At 42.9% G+C, this 20298-nt stretch overlaps 1 protein-coding gene across 1 annotated transcript in view; it reads right to left on the bottom strand.

Moving 5' to 3' along the window:
* Nucleotides 1–20298, bottom strand: part of RIOX1 (ribosomal oxygenase 1) — a 235283-nt gene that overhangs the window by 31306 nt on the left and 183679 nt on the right. Inside the window, exon 12 of the mRNA XM_069234671.1 lies at nucleotides 5154–5274. Within this exon, the coding sequence (XP_069090772.1) occupies nucleotides 5154–5274 (121 nt within the window). The remainder of the gene's footprint in view (nucleotides 1–5153; nucleotides 5275–20298) is intronic.

The following is a 20298-nucleotide window of genomic DNA, read 5'->3' as shown; positions in this document are numbered from 1 at the left end:
ATACTGGTGTTGGGTAACGTATATAACCAATGTTAAAAGCTTCATCAATTTGTAGGGATAAGCAGGCCAGTTTTCAAAGGTTTGATCTGTTTAGTATTAAGTAGAATTAAACTAGTATTAGTTTAGGGTGACCTATTTATTGTGAAAAGAATGTTAAAGACAATAGGCTTTTTAAGACTGATTGGTATTACACTATGCTTAAGCCTGTAGGTAGCAAATTTGTTGCATGGAATTTCACAGATTACTGTAGTAAGCAAGGGTTTTGGGGCCATATGTACTAACACAGTGGTTCCCAACCATTTGACTTCTGTGGACCCCCACTTTATCATTACTGGAACTTGGGGACCCCCACTGAATCATTATTGGAAACCAGGGACCCCCCTCCCCCACTTAGTGATTACTGGAAGCTGGGGACCTAATCTGTTAATATTATTTAATTTTCTAAGCAGTCGCAGACCCCCCTGAGGAGGCTTCCTGGACCACAGGTTGGGAACCACTGTGGTAACACATTTTCCCAAAGGTACAGAATGGATAAAACCCTTTGATACATCTGGCCCTTGGTGTTGGGTATCTACCTGAACAGACTATGGGGAGAGAAGCTACCCATTACAATAATCCTTATTAGGTTCCATGAAGAGAGATAGTATTTTGCTTTGCGAACTGTAATTTCGTATATATTAGTACTTTTATGACTGTATTCCAAATTGTTGCCTTGTGGAAAGCTTATGTTCTGTGCAATGGGCTTAAACTGGTTATAGTTGCAAGCCAAGTATAAATGCTGTATGTCTGATTGCTTATCATGAAACGTTATGATAAAGACAGTAAGCCTGACATATTAGTTGTGAAGAGCATATGATAAAAAGAATAGTAATTTAAGGATGGACTTTTACTATTCTGAATAAAAGCCTAGAGATAGGCTTTTCTGTTACATGGAATTTCAGAGATTACCTCAACAGGCAAGGGTGTTGGCAAGCCCCTCTGACAAAACCATCAGTACAGAAGATTTGCACTGTGAGAATCCTTGTCAAGCCCTGTTTGGAGAAATACTATTTTGCTTTGCCAACTGTAGTTTTGAATACATTTGTGATTTTAGGACTGTATGGCTGATGGTTGCCTTGTGAGAAATCTTATTATCAGTACAGTAGGCGCCCTGAGCTGGTTATGATAACAAGCCAATAATAACAGCTATAGGCTTGATTTTGGAGCATGGAATTGTTATGCCCAATGCCATAGATCTGGCCTGTTTATTATGAAAAGTTAAACCAGGCCTACTGTCTTGGTAATATTTATTGTGAAAAGTATATAGTAAAGCAAGTAGACCTTTAAAAATGGACTGCTCTTGCATTATGTTATAGGCCGTAGAAAGGTATTTTTGTTACCAAGGGTGTAGCGTCAGGGCCTGACACCCCCAAATAAATGCATTCAATGGCTTGGCAGTTGGGTCTGGTGGCCCAAGACTGGTCTGCTATCACTGTGTCATTTTTACTTGTCTTGACCCAAGAATGAAAGACAAACAGTGACCTTTGATGTAAACGAGAAAGATATACTTATCTGGTCATTGAATTTCAAAATATGAATCTAGCTAGCCTGAAATCAATACTGGCTTCCCTGCTTGCTCAAACTGTGTGATCCTTGGCAAATATCTGATTTCACATTGCCTCCTTTTTAATATCAATTTAACATGCTTGAATCAGAATGTGTTTTGTGCAAGCATCTCTTATGTTTGATTTAACATACTATAATATTGCTTCATCTATAATAAGAATCAAGGCCACGTTTGGGGTTCTACATAACTACTGTTTTGCCTCTTAGTTCACCTACATGTTATTCGTGGGTGAGCCATGAACGTTTGTAAAAACTGTTACTTCTAATATATGTCTATGAAGTGATATAATGTGAAGCACCAGGGTGAAAAGCTTCCACATGTTAAAGAAGTGCACTTTTTGAAGTTTGGAAAGATTGTACCATAGTTCTACAATATATTTGCTACAAAATATGCATGAAAAACATTTTGATGGCTCGCCTTGTACACAGACTCTTGAAGACAAGTCAGATCCATGCCTTGGTTCTGGCTCAACTCACCCTATTAAATTTGCCTGCAGACCCTCCTTTAATTGCACCTTAGGCATAATGCATGGGCCCATCACTTTATAAAATGATTTGTAAAAGGTGAGTACTAGACACATAATGCACTGCCTATATGCACTGATTTGATAACTCTACCATCAAGGATTCTTCTATCAGAGACAAAGAAGAGTATATGCAGCAGACATTCAACCCATGGCAGGGACTCCAGCCAGTTATATTTTATGCAACTGTGGTCATAGGTTCACAGGGAGAACCACCAGGCTTGGGTGGGAGAGGCAGGGGCATTGCTTCAGTTGGGTCATTTGGGATGTAGCACCTCTCAAATGTATTTTTGGTTTGGTAGTTGGGTCTAGAGGCCAGAGTCTTATCTGCTATTTCTGTGTCGGGTTTTCTCACTGTCCCTATTTCAGTTAGACATTGTAAGTTGTTAATGCTTTAGATTAAGATCTAAAGTACATAAAGTGCCCTGTTTACCAAAAAAAGCATTAAATCTGCACCTACAGAAGTACTCCTTGTATGGGTGCAACTGTACTACTTTTTGTTATTACCAAAACATTGGCAGTAGTAGGCTTGGAAAACTGCTTTAGTCTCAAGTTCCCAGGCACACTACTGGAAATCAAACACCCTAAATGTGAAGGGATGGATGCTTGCAAATAGTCTAACCAGTGCCAATTGCTCGGGTAGCATTGCCACCCGTTTTCACCCACTGCGCCACTATGCCACTGCGCCACTATATATATATATGTCATTGCACGAAAGACAAAGTTTCTGCATGTTTTACACAAATCAAAATATTTATTTTAACATGGCTTACTTTAAACTGATTCATAAATCAGTTTTGAAAAAATAATTACCAACTGCTTTTGGTGTTTTTCATTTCCAGTACAGATTCTGAATTAATTCTTGTCTGCAATGAACATGAAAGAGCAAGGCACCAAGGATTTAAGCAATTTGTGGGAAGGTTGATCACAAAACAAAATTCCTATTATTTGCCAAGAACAACAAACAATATACAAATAAGATACAATACAAACCTGGCACAATGACATGAACTTTCATGGCTTCGAACTCCAACTAGCAACAAATGGCAAGTCAAATGGAGTCACCCTGGACAGCAACACATTGCCAAAAAACACACAAAAATGGCCTGGTACCAGCTTATTTCTTCTAAAGAAAGTGAAACAATTTCTTCCGGAAAGCAACCTTAGAACTGCTGTACAATCCCTTGTACATAGATGGCAGAAATTACCTACTGCATGGCCTCCCAGGCACACCCTTAGGTGCATTTTACATACAGCAGCAGTTCTTATCCAGGGCCTGTAGAAATATGATCACATCACCCCCATCCTGAAACAACTCCATTTGCTTCCCTTGCCAACTCGCACCACCTTCAAACTCAGCTGCATCATTTACAAAGCCATCAGGACCAGCGCACTTATTTATCTTGCAGATAACTCACCATCACTGGTGTTTCTCGGCACACATTCATCCAGGATCTAGAACCACATTCCCAAATCCTTTAGGGACACCACAACTCCGGTGTAACTTAGGAAAGAGTTAAAGACTCACCTCTTTAAAGAACATTACATCGATATGCATTCACTGCCCACAATCCAATATCCTCTCCTACTAAATGTTGATTTTAAGTTTGACTTTGACCAAGTACAGCACTTTTGCCACCTTTTAGCTAGGTTTGTGCAATACAAATACCATATACATCAATACATGACCAGATATTTGAAAGAATAAGGTGACCATTTCTATAAGGCAGTAGTGCCTAACCTTTTGACTTCTGTGGACCCCCATTTTATCAATACTGGAGCCCGGGGACCCCCACTGAATCATTATTGGAACACGGGGACCCCCAAGGAGTCATTACTGATAGCTGGGACCTAATATTATTACATTTTTTAAGCAGCCGCGGACCCCCTGAGGAGGCTTCGCGGACCCCCAGGGGTCCCCGGCCCACAGGTTGGGAACCACTGCTATAAGGTATAAGGATAATGCAAGTAACCTCAAGATTCCATATCCCCACAAAGGAACTCAGCCTTCAGCCTCTTTCCTCTATTTGATCATGGAATTCAAGGTGACTTGCAATAGTCTTAAAATAAATGGAATGAGGTACCTTCTCTCATATATAGTACATGGGAGCCTACAATTATCTGATTTAATTATTACAGTCAACCTATGAAGTCACTAATAGCCTGTAATAAAGAAGTGACATAGCCTCTCAGCTATAAGTTGATACAGTTGACATCTGTTGTCAGAATGCCTACTGCCAGATTAAAAGGCAGGTTACAAAGCATAAGTAACGCTGCAGTTTAAACAACGAAAACAAAACCTGGCTTTTCCATATTTGATCTGTTCTAAATAAACAGTGATCAGCAGAAAAGAGATATTTATGGCAACACGTTTATTTTTTGTACACTTTGGTTAAACATACGAAAGACACACACTCTCTGCTTAGTAGTACACATTCCGAGCAACAGAGTTTTTCTTAAATCCGACTTTCGTGAAACTGATATCTTTTTGCAACAAACGTTAAACCTCCTTTTTTGTATGAGTATTTTTCCACAACATATTCTACTTTTATTCTTGACGTCTGCAAACATGCTACCTCTCTCACGAGAGAGCAACACACCAAAGATTCAAGCAGTTTGCAGGAAGGGTTGGGTGATGGTCTGACCATGAAACATAAAGAATAAACTTCCTCCTACCATACATTATACAGATTTTGCAAGTCACCTTGGAGTTCCATGACATTAAACGGAACTTAGCCTTTGGGCTCACTCCTCAGGTTATGGAACACCTTGGTGACATACAACAGCCTTATGATGCATGGCAGAGAATACTTTATCTCAAAAATAATGGACAAGATTAAATAAAGGAGTTTGTGTATTTTAATATTTTCACACTATGAATTGTTCCAAACTAGAAAGTCAAAGAACTGCTGCCTTCTTATTTTTAGACTGGACAAATGAACTAGCTTAAAACAATGTTACTATTCCTAACTGGTGGGTTTTTGGAAGTTGTGCAAAAAAGTTGTTTTCAAGTATAATACAGACCTTACAATGCCATCCCGTAGAAGCCGTATAAGGGTTCCTCCACTTACGAGAACTTCTGCATCTTGAACGGTTCCATTTTCCCATCTCACTGGAGCTCCATGAACACTGCAAGATTTTTCAGCTATTTATCAAAGGTAGACAAAAGAATGCGTCTTCTCAGTGCCAATCTTTAAAGTCCCCATGTAGAATAATAGCAAAAGGGCCAGCTGTATTGATGTAGAATCGTTAATGTAAGCTGTGCCAAAAGACATTAATTAACTCCATACATTTACCAACAGCTTATGCCAGAATGAATGAAACATTACCATAGAGTAACAAATATATTTTGTCATTCACTTGGCTCTCTCACATAGCTCACTCCACAAGAAACTTTAACCAATGTGTCCAGCTTGACACCGCCAGTTTAAAGCCGGAGAAGTAGACCATGTAAAACTGCATACCCAGGAGCTTTCAACCCTACGACTCCATATTTAACTTTGCAAGCATTTATGATGTTCAGACCTGGCTTTCAGAGGGATGGTGGGAAAGACCTATTGCAGATTAAGGGCAACTGGACTAATAATGCAAAAATTACTACACAGGCTGGTCATTCTTGTTTCCCCACATACAAATCTTTTCTATTTCTTTGAGAACAGTGTGAGAACACTGATAAGATCAACAGGTTTTGCAGGACACATTGTCCAACTGGAAGAGATACTCTCATGCTAGTAGTGTGTCGCATTTGTGGGAATAGGTAGTACACATACTAATGTTCCCAGTTAAACTGAATGCATTAACATTAAATAAGGCTCACTTCTTCATATGCATGGTGTTAACTACTGAATCTGCTAGGAAGTTAGAATTGTCAGGTCATCATTCCCTGTGTATCTCTTAAGGCTTAAACAGGCCTAATTGATTCCATTAAATAACTATAAATCTTGGATTTATTTCAAGGCGGTCTTGCTAATTGCCTAAAAAACGCCTTCATCAAACAGCAATGCGTAATGTTTAAACCCATATGTAAAGCAACATACAAGAGTTTCATTAGGCGACAATGAACCTCAAAATGTTAAAAAGAAATCTGGAAACCACTGGGTGAAACTGACTGAACTACTGAATCACATTATCATTACTTACTGATTTTTTTGATAGACTGTTGCTGGCTGGGCATTTTCAGTGTAGGGGAAAAGTCAGTAAAACACTATTAACTTCGGAGGCTGCACACAATACAATTGGACACTATGCATGAAATGGTGTAAATACACTAATGCTACAACAATACTGTAGAGATATGTCATAAATACGAGTAGATCTGTAATGGATAGAGACAGAAATGCGTAATACTTGATTAGTTAGGAGATTGCAGCCTTGTTGCTCATTTAGATCGTGACTGCACAAGAGTTGTGAAAAGAGAATAGATTAAAATGGACACAAATGTTACCCATTTATTTGAATGTTTTATTCAACGGAGGTATACACATTCATAGACAGGATTAAGACAGCATGTTTGATTGTTCATTATGTAACACATCCTCTACGAGTCCTAAAGCATAAAGACAAAAAGGCAAAACGTTGGTAAATGGATGTGATCTCTCTCTCAAGGATTTGACAGAGCTCTCTCACGTTAGGTTTTTACGTCAGAGCTGAACATTGAAATCTGCAAATAAGCAATGACTCGCTCATTGTGATACGGTTTTGAAGGCCTAATGTTAGAAATGGGGTCTCTAGTGTGGAGCGGTTTGCACCCTATCCAAGCAGGGACCCACACTCTAGTCAGGGTAAGGGAGTCACGCAGCTGAGCTAACCCCCTGCTCACTCCCTTGGTAGCTTGACACGAGCAGTCAGGCTTATCTTAGCGGCAACGTTTAAAGTATTTGTGTTTACACACACAAACACCCCCCGCTCTCCCCACAAAAGTACTCCACACCAGTAATAGCCAATATTTATCTGAGTAAAACAAGACCAAAACGACATGAATCCAACATGCACAAGCAAAAATACAAATCTTTAAAGATTACATCTTAGTATAGTGCTTTGAAACACAATAGCTCCACCTGGGGCTATTACAGAGTCTTGAAAAAGTCATTCCCAACAGTCTGACGCCAATCACGAGGGAGTGCGGGCCAGTCACAGTCACACAGACCCCAGGTACAGTACCTTTGAAAATGATGAGGAAACAGACATCGCATGGAGTCAGGAAGGTGAGGCGTTGCTGGAGGCGGTGCGCCGTCAGTTTCTTGTTGCTACCGGAAGGTGAAGCTTCAGTTCTTACTGCTAGGCTGGGGAAGTGTCTGTTCCTCACAGCTGCAGGGGAGGTAATGCGGCGTCGGTGGCAAGGTGTCGATTCCTTAGGATCCAGCGGGGGTCGATGAATCCAGTAAAGCAAGATGCAAGGTGTTGACTTTGCGGTGACGCAATCACACCATGGGGCCACAGGTGCTGCGTCAGAGTCGGGTGTCACAGACGTCTGTGACAGGGCATTCAGGACTCACACTGTGGCAGGACTTCAGAGGCGTTGGGGCGGCATAGGACCTGCAGTGTCGATCACAATCATCCTACTCAGCAGGGACCATAGCTCCAGTGCAGGCAGCAGTGTGGAGTCGGACAGTGACGCTGGTTCTGGAGTCACTCTGGAGTCGACGTGCTTGTTTCTTCTTAGTTACACCAGAATACACTCCCAAGGGCCCAGGACCTGATTTTGGCACTACTTGGCAAGTCAGGGCTCTCGGCACGAGAACCCAGGTGCTGGCAGATGAAGTCTTTGATATCCCTGGGACTTCTAACAGGAGGCAAGCTCAGTTCAAGCCCTCGGAGAACCTTGGAAAGCAGGATGCGGAAAGCAAAGTCCAACACAACAAGGCAACAGGCAGAGTGACAGTCCCTCCAACTGCATCTAGCTCTTCTTCATGGCAGAATGTCCTAAGTCCAGAAGGACTCTAACTTCATGGGGTCAGAGGTCCAATACGACATTTTCCATTCGTTGGCATGTGTAGCTGCAGATACACATGCTGTGCATAGACTACAAAGCAGTAATCCTCCTGAAAGCGGTGGTCAGCCTGTAGGAGTTGAAGTTGTTTGAAATAATGTTCTTAATACAGCCTGTCCTACTGTGGCTTGTTGTGTTGCTAACACATCTACACAGTAATGTTTAGTAAAGGTATCAGGTGTAGACCAAGTGGCTGCCTTACAAATCTCTGTCATTGGTATATTACCTAGAAAGGCCATTGTTGCTCCTTTCTTCCTAGTGGAGTGTGCCGTTGGTGTAATGGGTAATTCGCTTTGAGGTAACAGGTCTGAATGCATTTGACTATCCATCTGGTTATGCTCTGCTCTGTTTGGAAATAGGGTTACCAGCATCGGGTTTTTGGAAAGCAACGAACAATTGTTTAGTTTTACGAAATGCTCTCTTTATGTCTAATGTATGCAGTGCTCTTTCTGCTACCGAGTCTGGTTGTGGGAAGAAGACTGGGAGCTCAACTGTTTGGTTTAGATGAAACGGTGATATGACTTTTGGTAAAAATTCTGGATTTGTACGGAGAACCACTTTATGTTTCTGTATTTGTATAAAGGGTTCTTCAATAGTAAACGCCTGTATTTCGCTAACTCTTCGTAGTGAAGTGATGGCTATTAGAAAAGCTACCTTCCAAGTTAAGAATTGGATTTGACAAGAATGCATGGGTTCAAACGGTGGACCCATGAGTCGTGTAAGTACAATATTAAGATTCCACGAGGGTACTGGTGGGGTTCTTGGAGGTATGATCCTTTTTAGTCCTTCCATAAAGGCTTTAATAACTGGGATTCTAAAAAGTGATTTTGTATGTTTAATCTGAAGGTAAGCAGAGATTGCAGTGAGATGAATTTTGATGGAAGAAAAAGCGAGATTAGCTTTTTGTAAGTGTAGTAAGTAACTCACAATGTTTTGTAAATAGGCCTCTAACGGTGTGATTTGATTTGCTTGGCAGTAGAAAACAAACCTTTTCCATTTATTAGCATAACAATGCCTTGTTGTTGGTTTCCTTGCCTGTTTAATGACTTCCATACACTCATTTGAAAGGTTTCTAAGACTTCAGGAGCCAGATTGCTAAATTGAGCGATGCTGGATTGGGGTGTCTGATCTGTTGTTTGTGTTGTGTTAACAGATCTGGTCTGTTTGGGAGTTTGATGTGAGGTACAACTGGGAAGTCCAACAGTGTGGTGTACCACGGTTGGCGAGCCCACGTTGGTGCTATGAGCATTAGTCGTGTTTGTTGTGACTCAATTTGTTGACTAGGAAAGGAATGAGCGGGAGAGGGGGAAAAGCGCAAGCAAATATCCCTGACCAACTGATCCATAGAGCATTGCCCTTGGACTAAGGGTGTGGGTACCTGGATGCAAAGTTTTGGCATTTTGTGTTTTGTTGCAAAAATATCTATATCTGTTGTCTCCCAGCGGTAGAAGTAATCTTGTAGAATCTGGGTATGTATTTCCCACTTGTGAGTTTGCTGGTGATCTCGACTGAGATTGTCGGCTAACTGATTGTGAATGCCTGGTATATATTGTGCTATCAGGCGAATGTTGTTGTGAATTGCCCAATACCAAATTTTTTGTGCTAGGAGACACAGTTGTGACAAGTGTGTCCCCCCCGTTTGTTTAAATAGTACATTGTTGTCATATTGTCTGTTTTGACAAGAATGTGTTTGTGGACTAGAAGGGGTTGCAAGGCTTTTAGTGCTAGAAAGACTGCTAGTAATTCTAAGAGATTTATGTGAAGTTGTTTTTGTTGACTGTCCCACTGACCTTGTATACTGTGATTGTTGAGGTGTGCTCCCCCACCCAATCATGGAAGCGTCTGTTGTGATAATGGCGTGAGGCACTGGGTCTTGAAATGGCCGCCCTTTGTTTAAATTTACAGGGTTCCACCATTGAAGCGAAGAGTGTGTTTGGCGGTCTATCAATACTAGATCTTGAAGTTGACCCTGTGCTTGCGTCCATTGTTTTGCTAGGCACTGTTGTAAGGGCTGCATGTGTAGCCGTGCGTTTGGGACAATAGCGATGCATGAGGACATCATGCCTAGTAGTTTCATTACAAACCTGACCGTGTATTGTTGGTTTGGTTGTATGCTTGACCTTATATTTTGAAACAATTGAACTATTTGTGGACTTGGAGTGGCAATTGCTTTTTGCGTGTTGAGTGTGGCTCCCAAGTATTGTTGTATTTGGGATGGTTGCAAATGAGATTTTTGGTAATTTATAGAAAACCCTAGTTTGTGTAGAGTATCTATTACATATTGCGTGTGACTTTGACACCGGTGTTGAGTGTTGGCTTTTATTAGCCAATCGTCTAGATACGGGAATACGTGCATGTGATGTCTCCTTATATGAGCTGCTACTACAGCTAGGCATTCTGTGAATACTCTGGGTGCTGTTGTTATCCCGAAGGGCAATACTTTGAATTGGTAATGGTTGCCCTGTATTACAAATCTGAGGTACTTCCTGTGAGGTGGATGAATGGGTATGTGAAAATACACATCCTTTAGATCCAGTGTTGCCATTTATTCTCACTGTTTTAGTAAGGGAACTACATCCTGTAGTGTGACCATGTGGAAATGATCTGATTTGATGGAAAAGATTTAACGTTCTGAGATCTAGAATTGGGCTTAATGTTTTGTCTTTTTTGGGAATAAGGAAATATAGGGAGTAAACCCTGTTCCTTTTTGATGGTGGGGTACTAGTTCTATGGCTTGTTTTGCTAGTAGTGCTTGCACCTCTATTTGTAGTAGGTCTAGATGTTGTGTTGACAGTTTGTGTGCACTTGGGGGGAACATTTGGAGGGAACTGTGTAAACTCTATGCAGTAACCATGTTGGATAATTGACAGAACCCATGTGTCCGTGGTAATGTCTGACCAATTTTTGTGGTATTTTGTTAATCTTCCCCCTACTGATGATGGGTGTTGGGGGAGGGTGACATTGAAGTCACTGTTTGTTACTAGGGGTCTGCTTGGCAGGCTGAAATTGTCCCCTTGCTCTTGGGTACTGTCCCCTGTATGAACCACAAAACCCCCCTCTCTGGTACTGAGACTGGTAAGTGGGTTTTGTTTGGGAGGTGGATGGCTCTGAGGGTTGCTGTCTAAACCCTCCCCTAAACTGTGGCTTCCTAAATGTTCCCCAATACTGGGAAGAATAGAGCACGCCCATGGCTTTGGCCGTATCTGTGTCCTTCTTCATTTTCTCTATCGCGGTGTCCACCTCCGGCCCAAATAGTAGTTGTTGGTTGAACGGCATATTTAATACCGCCTGCTGTATTTCTGGCTTAAAACCAGAACTTCATAGCCATGCATGCCTCCTGATGGTAACTGCTGTATTGACAGTCCATGCTGCTATATCAGCAGAGTCCAGTGCAGAACGGATTTGGTTGTTGGAGATTGCCTGTCCCTCCTCCACCACATGTTGAGCACGTTTCTAATGTTCCTTTGGTAAATGTTGGATAATATCCTGCATTTCGTTCCAATGTGTTCTGTCTTAACGGGCAAGGAGGGCTTGTGAATTGGCGATATGCCACTGGTTGGCCGCTTGCGATGCCACTCTTTTTCCCACCGCATCGAACTTACGGCTTTCTTTATCAGGGGGTGGCGCATCCCCTGACAATTGAGAATTTGCCTGCTTTCTTGCGGCACCACTACAACAGAGTCCAGAGGGAGCGGTTGTGTAATAAACACAGGGTCTGACGGGGGAGGTTTATATTTTTTCTCGACCTTTGGTGTGATGGCCCTTCCTTTCACCGGTTCCTGAAAGACCTGTTGTGCATGCTTAAGCATGCCTGGTAACATTGGCAGGCTTTGATACGAAGCATGCGTGGATGTTAAAAAGAAAGTCATCCTCCACTGGTCCTGAGTGCATAGTGACATTATGAAATGTCGCTGCTCTGGCCAGTACTTGCGTGTAAGATGTGCTGTCCTCTGGAGGTGAAGGCTTTGAAGGATAACACTTTGAAACTGGTGGGTCGTATAGATCCCAGGGGTCTTCATCGTCCTGCGTCAGCCCAGTATGTGTGGGTGACTGTGCCATCGGTGTGCCAACTGGTGACCTTGTCCATTGTGGCGAGTGAGGTGCGGACGTTTGTGGGGAGAAATGTGGGAGTGGTGACCTTTCTCTAACCACTTTGGCTTTTGGTTGCTCAGTTTCAGTCTCATGAAAAGCCAGTTTTCTTTTAAGCTTGAGCAGAGGGATGGTTTGAATTTTCCCTGTGTCCTTTTGGATTTGTAGACTTGGTTGAGTCTGGTCAAGCTCTTCCAAATCCAGTTCCTGCTCAAACCTGTGCCTCTCCTTAAGTTGTTGAGAGAGCCCATGTTCTTCAGTATAGGAAGTCTTTTTCTGCCACAAAGCCGTTTTTTTCGGTACAGAAACACCCATGGATACGGTCGGTCTCGGCTCCGAGAGGCTCTTTCGAGGCTTGTTCGATTCGACCAACCGATGTCGACTCTTTTTGATGCCGGTTTCTCGACCCGAGTCGGAAGACTTCGGCACGATCTTGGCCTTATTCGGTGTCAAAGATGGTATTTGGTCACCGCTTTTGTTGTGGGTCAAGCCATGGCATTCCGGCAGTGGCGTCCCCGAGGCCTTCTGTTTCTTCACCTGACTTTGGGGCTGGGTCGGGGCAGGTGTACTCACTTTTTGTGCCGCCGTCGGTGGCCGGTCCCCATCGGAGTCATCCGATCCTAACCTTGGATCAAAATAGTCATTTCATCCTCCTCGACGTTGAGGTGTTGTGTCGACTTCGATGCCATCTGCAAACGTCTTGCTCGTCGATCTCTTCTTGGATCAAAAAGCTTTGCAGGCCTCAAGTATCCTCTCTGTGTTCTGGCAACAAACACAGATTACAGACCCGATGCTGGTCTGTATAAGGATACTTGGCATGACACGCCGGACAGAAACGGAAGGGGGTCCGGTCCATGAGTCTTCGACGGCGGATGTGGTCGGGCCGACTAGCGGTTGTGTCGGCGGTGCCGATGTATCTATACTAAACCGGTCCCGAACGCAACAATACCAACAGATTTCAATGTTTTTTTAAGTTTTCCCGAATTCTAATTATGGAGCGAAGAGGAACACGTCCGAACCTGAGGGCGGAAATAAAACAATCTAAGATGGAGTCGATGCGAATGCACAATGGAGCCGAAAGGGAAGAGTCACTCGGTCCCGTGACTCGAAAAGACTTCTTCGAAGAAAAACAACTTGTAACACTCCAAGCCCAACACTAGATGGCAGGAACAGTGCACAGCATGTGTATCTGCAGCTACACATGCCATGGAATATATATATATATATATATATATATATATATATATATATATATATATGGAAAATGTCACTTACCCAGTGTACATCTGTTCGTGGCATTAGTTGCTGCAGATTCACATGCTGTGCACAGTCCGCCATCTGGTGTTGGGCTCGGAGTGTTACAAGTTGTTTTTCTTCGAAGATGTCTTTTCGAGTCACAAGACCGAGGGACTCCTCCCATTTCAACTCCATTGCGCATGGGCGTCGACTCCATCTTAGATTGTTTTGCCCGCAGAGGGTGAGGTAGGAGTTGTGTATGCTAGTAATAGTGCCCATGCAATGGAGTGAATGCGTATGTACATAATAAAGTTTTAAGTAATATATTTACAAATGTACAAATGTTTAAGATCTACTTCTAAACGGTTACAGGCTCCCGGGGAGGCGGGTGGGCGCATGTGAATCTGCAGCGACTAATGCCACGAACAGATGTACACTGGGTAAGTGACATTTTCCGTTCGATGGCATGTGTAGCTGCAGATACACATGCTGTGCATAGACTAGTAAGCAGTTATCTCCCCAAAAGCGGTGGTTCAGCCTGTAGGAGTTGAAGTAGTTTGAAATAATGTTCTTAATACAGCTTGACCTACTGTTGCTTGTTGTGCAGTTAGCACATCTACACAGTAGTGCTTGGTAAATGTATGAGGCGGTTGCTGCCTTACATATTTCGTTCATTGGAATATTTCCTAGAAAGGCCATGGTAGCACCTTTCTTTCTGGTTGAGTGTGCCTTTGGTGTAATAGGCAGTTCTCTTTTAGCTTTAAGATAGCAGGTTTGAATGCACTTAACTATCCATCTAGCAATGCCTTGTTTTGAAATTGGATTTCCTGTATGAGGTTTTTGAAAGGCGATAAATAGTTGTTTTGTCTTTCGAATTAGTTTTGTTCTGTCAATGTAGTACATTAGTACTCTTTTGATGTCTAATGTATGTAGTGCTCTTCCGGCTACTGAATCTGGCTGTGGGAAGAACACTGGTAATTCTACCGTTTGATTTAAGTGGAACGGTGAGATTACTTTTGGTAAAAATTTAGGATTGGTCCGTAGAACAACTTTATTTTTGTGTATTTGAATAAATGGTTCTTGAATGGTAAATGCTTGAATTTCACTCACTCTTCTTAGAGATGTGATGGCAATTAAAAATGCAACTTTCCACGTTAAGTATTGCATTTCACAAGAGTGCATGGGCTCAAAAGGTGGACCCATGAGTCGTGTTAGGACAATATTGAGGTTCCATGAAGGAACTGGTGGTGTTCTTGGTGGAATAATTCTCTTTAGGCCTTCCATAAACGCCTTTATGACTGGTATCCTAAACAATGAAATTGAGTGTGTAATTTGTAGGTAAGCAGAAATTGCCGTAAGATGTATTTTAATGGAAGAGAAAGCTAGGTTAGATTTTTGCAAATGTAGTAAGTATCCTACTATTTCTTTTGCAGATGCGTGTAAAGGTTGAATTTGATTATTATGGCAGTAATAAACAAATCTTTTCCACTTATTTGCATAGCAGTGTCTAGTGGTAGGTTTTCTAGCTTATTTTATGACCTCCATACATTCCTGTGTGAGGTCTAAGTGCCCGAATTCTAGGATTTCAGGAGCCAAATTGCTAGATTCAACGATGCTGGATTTGGATGTCTGATCTGTTGTTTGTGTTGTGTTAACAGATCTGGTCTGTTGGGTAGTTTGACATGAGGTACTACTGAAAGGTCTAGTAGTGTGTTGTGTACCAAGGTTGCCTTGCCCATGTTGGTGCTATTAGTATGAATTTGAGTTTGTTTTGACTCAACCTGTTTACTAGATATGGAAGGAGAGGGAGAGGGGGAAAAGCGTACGCAAATATCCCTGACCAGTTCATCCATAGAGCATTGCCTTGGGATTGATCTTGTGGGTACCTGGATGCGAAGTTTTGGCATTTTGAGTTTTCCTTTGTTGCAAATAGATCTATTTGAGGTGTTCCCCAAATTTGAAAGTAATTGTTTAGTATTTGGGGGTGAATTTCCCATTTGTGGGTTTGTTGGTGATCTTGAGAGAGATTGTCTGGCAACTGGTTCTGAATCCCTGGAATAAATTGTGCTATTAGGCGAATGTGGTTGTGAATCGCCCAATGCCATATTTTTTGTGTTAGGAGGCACAACTGTGTCGAGTGGGTCCCTCCTTGTTTGTTTAGATAATACATTGTTGTCATGTTGTCTGTTTTGACAAGAATGTATTTTTGGGTTATTATGGGTTGAAATGCTTTCAGCGCTAGAAATACTGCTAACAGTTCTAAGTGATTTACGTGAAACTGCCTCTGATGTATGTCCCATTGTCCTTGGATGCTGTGTTGATTGAGGTGTGCTCCCCACCCTGTCATGGAAGCATCCGTCGTTATGACGTATTGTGGCACTGGGTCTTGGAAAGGCCGCCCTCGGTTCAAATTTGTACTGTTCCACCATAGAAGCGAGATGTATGTTTGGCGGTCTATCAACACCAGATCTAGAAGTTGACCCTGTGCTTGTGACCATTGTGATGCTAGGCACTGTTGTAAGGGCCGCATGTGCAATCTTGCGTTTGGGACAATGGCTATGCATGAAGACATCATGCCTAGGAGTTTCATTACCATTTTGACTTGTATCTTTTGTGTTGGATACATGGCCTGTATTACCTTGTGAAATGTTTGAACCCTTTGTGGACTTGGAGTGGCAATCCCTTTTGCTGTGTTGATTGTCACTCCTAAGTATTGCTGTGTTTGACACGGCAAAAGGTGTGACTTCGCGTAGTTGATGGAGAAACCTAGCCTGTGAAGGGTCTGTATGACACATTTTGTGTGCTGTGAACACTGTCTTAGCGTGTTGGTTTTGATTAACCAGTCGTCTAAGTACGGGAACACATGTATTTGCTGCCTTCTGATATGTGCAGCTACTACTGCCAGGCATTTTGTAAAAACTCTTGGCGCAGTTGTTATTCCGAATGGCAACACTTTGAATTGGTAATGTATTCCTTGGAATACGAACCTTAGGTATTTCCTGTGTGAAGGATGTATTGGTGTATGGAAATACGCATCTTTTAGGTCTAATGTTGTCATGTAATCTTGCTGTTTGAGCAGCGGGATTACGTCTTGTAACATGACCATGTGAAAGTGGTCTGATTTGATGTAGGTATTTAGTGTTCTGAGATCTAGTATTGGTCTCAGAGTTTTGTCCTTTTTGGGTATTAGAAAGTACAGTGAGTAAACTCCTGTGTTTTTTGGTAGATTTGGTACTAATTCTATTGCGTCCTTTTGTAGCAATGCTTGAACTTCTAGTCCTAGAAGATCTATATGTTGTTTTGACATATTGTGTGTTTTCGGTGGGACGTTTGGAGGGAATTTGAGAAATTCTATACAATAACCATGCTGGATAATTGCTAAGACCCAAGTGTCTGTTGTTATTTCCTCCCAAAGTTTGTAAAATTGGCTTAGTGTTCCCCCCACAGGTGTTATGTGATGGGGTTGTGTGACTTGTGAGTCACTGTTTATTTTGAGGAGTTTTGGGGCCTTGGAATTTTCCTCGATTTCTTGGGAATTGGCCCCCTCTATATTGCCCCCGAAAACCTCCCCTCTGATATTGACCCTGGTAAGTAGGCCTTGTTTGTGAGGTTGTGGTTTCTGTGGATTGACCTCGAAACCCTTCCCTAAAAGGTGTTTTTCGAAATGTGCCTCTGCTCTGCGGGGAGTAGAGTGCGCCCATGGCTTTGGCTGTATCGGTGTCTTTTTTGAGTTTCTCAATGGCAGTGTGTACCTCCGGCCCAAACAATTGCTGTTCATTAAATGGCATATTGAGCACAGCTTGTTGGATTTCCGGCTTGAACCCTGAAGTGCGCATCCATGCGTGCCTTCGTATCGTGATTGCAGTGTTTATTGTCCTTGCAGCTGTATCTGCTGCATCCATGGAAGACCGTATCTGATTATTTGAGATACTTTGTCCCTCTTCTACCACCTGTTGCGCTCTTTTTTGGAACTCCCTGGGTAAGTGTTCGATGAAATGTTGCATTTCATCCCAATGAGCTCTGTCGTATCTTGCCAAAAGTGCTTGTGAATTGGCAATACGCCATTGATTTGCTGCTTGTGCTGCAACCCTTTTTCCCGCAGCATCAAATTTGCGGCTCTCTTTGTCTGGAGGTGGTGCGTCTCCTGAGGTATGAGAGTTGGCTCTCTTACGAGCTGCCCCGACAACTACTGAGTCTGGTGTTAGTTGTGTTGTAATATAGATTGGATCTGTTGGCGGTGGCTTGTACTTTTTCTCCACCTTTGGAGTTATGGCTCTGCCTTTAACTGGATCCTGAAATACTGGATCCTGAAATATTTGTTTTGAATGTCTTAGCATTCCTGGGAGCATGGGAAGGCTTTGGTACTGGCTATGGGTGGAGGATAGGGTGTTAAACAGAAAGTCATCCTCAATTGGTTCAGAATGTAAGGTGACGTTGTGAAATTCGGCTGCCCTTGCGACCACCTGTGTGTAGGATGTACTGTCCTCAGGTGGTGACTGTTTTGTGGGATAGGAGTCTGGGCTGTTGTCAGACACTGGAGCATCGTAAAGGTCCCATGCATCGGGATCATCCTGACTCATTGTAGTATGAGCTGGTGAGTGCATCAGTGGAGGAGTTGTTGCTGGTGATGCATGTATTGATGGTGGTGGAGACGGTGGTGGGGTTGTTTTTCTTGCCACTTTTGCGTGTGGTTGCTTGTCCTTTTGTTGAAAGGCAAGTTTCCTTTTTACTTTGATTGGGGCAAGAGTGGTTATCTTCCCTGTGTCCCCATGAATATGAAGCCTTCTTTGCGTGTAGTCCGGCTCTACAGCTTGAAGCTCCTCTCCAAATCTATGTAATTGGGAGGTTAATCCTTGTTCCTCTGTATAGGAACTAGTTTTCGGCTCCGAGGCTGGTTGTTTTGGAACCGAAACCTTTTCGGAAGTCTTTTTAGGCTCCGAAGAAACCTTCTTTGTTTTCGGCGTGGTGTCTCGGTGCCGAAATTCTTCGGTGCCGCTGTCTCTGTGCCTAAGTTTCTCGGAGCCGCTGTCCGGCTCCGAGGTTGCTGTGTGGCGGTATCTCGACCGGAGTCGGATGACTTCGACACCAGCATACCCTTTTTCGGTGCCTTGGATCGGTCACCTAGTTTTCGGGTTAAGCCATGGCCTGTTGGCGGTGGCGTCCCCTGGGCTTTTGTGGACTTCTCGTGAGTCTTGATTTTCGACATCTTACTCACGGTTTGGGGTGTTTCTTTGGCGTCGAGTTCTTCAGAATCCGACTCGTGGATGGAGAAAGCTTCTTCTTCCTCCTCGAAACGTTCTTGACCTGTCGGCGTGGATGCCATTTGTAGTCTCCTGGCTCTTCGGTCTCTCAGCGTCTTCCTCGACTGAAACGCTCGACAGGCTTCACAAGTATCCTCCTTGTGCTCGGGGGACAAGCACAAGTTACAGACCAGATGCTGATCCGTATACGGATACTTGTTATGGCATTTTGGGCAGAAGCGGAATGGGGTCCGTTCCATCAGCCTTGAAGTCGCACGTGGCCGGGCCGACCAGGCCCCGACGGGGGATCGAAAAAACCCCGAAGGGCCACCGGAGCTCTTCAAAATTCAGTGTCGATTTGTTCTAACTAACCCGATACCGAACGCAAACAATACCAACGATTTTTTCTGAGATTCTAACTAACTTTCCGACCAGAAACACGGAGCGAAAAGGAACACGTCCGAACCCGATGGCGGAAAAAAAACAATCTAAGATGGAGTCGACGCCCATGCGCAATGGAGTCGAAATGGGAGGAGTCCCTCGGTCTCGTGACTCGAAAAGACTTCTTCGAAGAAAAACAACTTGTAACACTCCGAGCCCAACACCAGATGGCGGACTGTGCACAGCATGTGTATCTGCAGCTACACATGCCATCGAACATTATATATATATATATATACATACATACACACACACACACACACACACACGTACAAATGTATGTTGAACTTAAACAGCTACAGGCTCCCGGGGAGGTGGGAGGGTGCATGTGAATCTGCAGCGGAACATTCCACGAACAGATGTACACTGGGTAAGTGACATTTTCCGTTCGATGGCATGTGTAGCTGCAGATACACATGCTATGCATAGACTACAAAGCAGTTTTTCCTCCCATAAAAGCAGTGGTTAGCCTGTAGGAGTTGAAGTTGTTTGAAATAATGTTCTTAGGACAGCTTGGCCCACTGTGGCTTGCTGCGCTGCTAACACATCAACACAGTAATGTTTGGTAATTGTATGTGGTGTTGACCAAGTAGCTGCTTTACAAATTTCAGCCATTGGTATATTTCCTAAGAAAGCCATTGTAGCCCCTTTTTTCCTTGTGGAATGTGCTTTAGGTGCAACTAAGAGCTGCCTTTTAGCTTTAAGGTAACATGTTTGGATGCATTTTACTATCCACCTTGCTAAACCTTGTTTTGAAATGGGGTTACCAGTATGTGGTTTTTGGAACACCACAAATAACTATTTAGTCTTTCTAAATGATTTTGATCTATCTATGCAATACATTAAGGCTCTTTTAATATCTAATGTATGCAGGGCTCCTTCTGCCACAGTATCTGGTTGTGGGAAGAAGACTGTTAGTTCCACTGTTTGATTGATATGAAACGGTAATACAACTTTTGGGAGAAATTTAGGGTTAGTTCGAAGTACGACTATGTTTGTGTACTTTTATGAACGGTTCTTGAATTGTGAAAGCTTGGATTTCACTAACTCTTCGCAATGAAGTAATTGCGACTAGAAAGGCAACTTTCCATGTTAGGTATTGAATCTGACATGAGTGCATAGGTTCAAATGGTGGGCCCATAAGTCGTGTGAGCACTATGTTTAGATTCCATGA

Source organism: Pleurodeles waltl, chromosome 5, assembly GCF_031143425.1.
Source record: "Pleurodeles waltl isolate 20211129_DDA chromosome 5, aPleWal1.hap1.20221129, whole genome shotgun sequence".
Taxonomy (NCBI): domain Eukaryota; kingdom Metazoa; phylum Chordata; class Amphibia; order Caudata; family Salamandridae; genus Pleurodeles; species Pleurodeles waltl.
The sequence above is the reverse complement of the archived record's forward strand: the minus strand, read 5'-3'. Positions and strand labels throughout refer to the sequence as shown.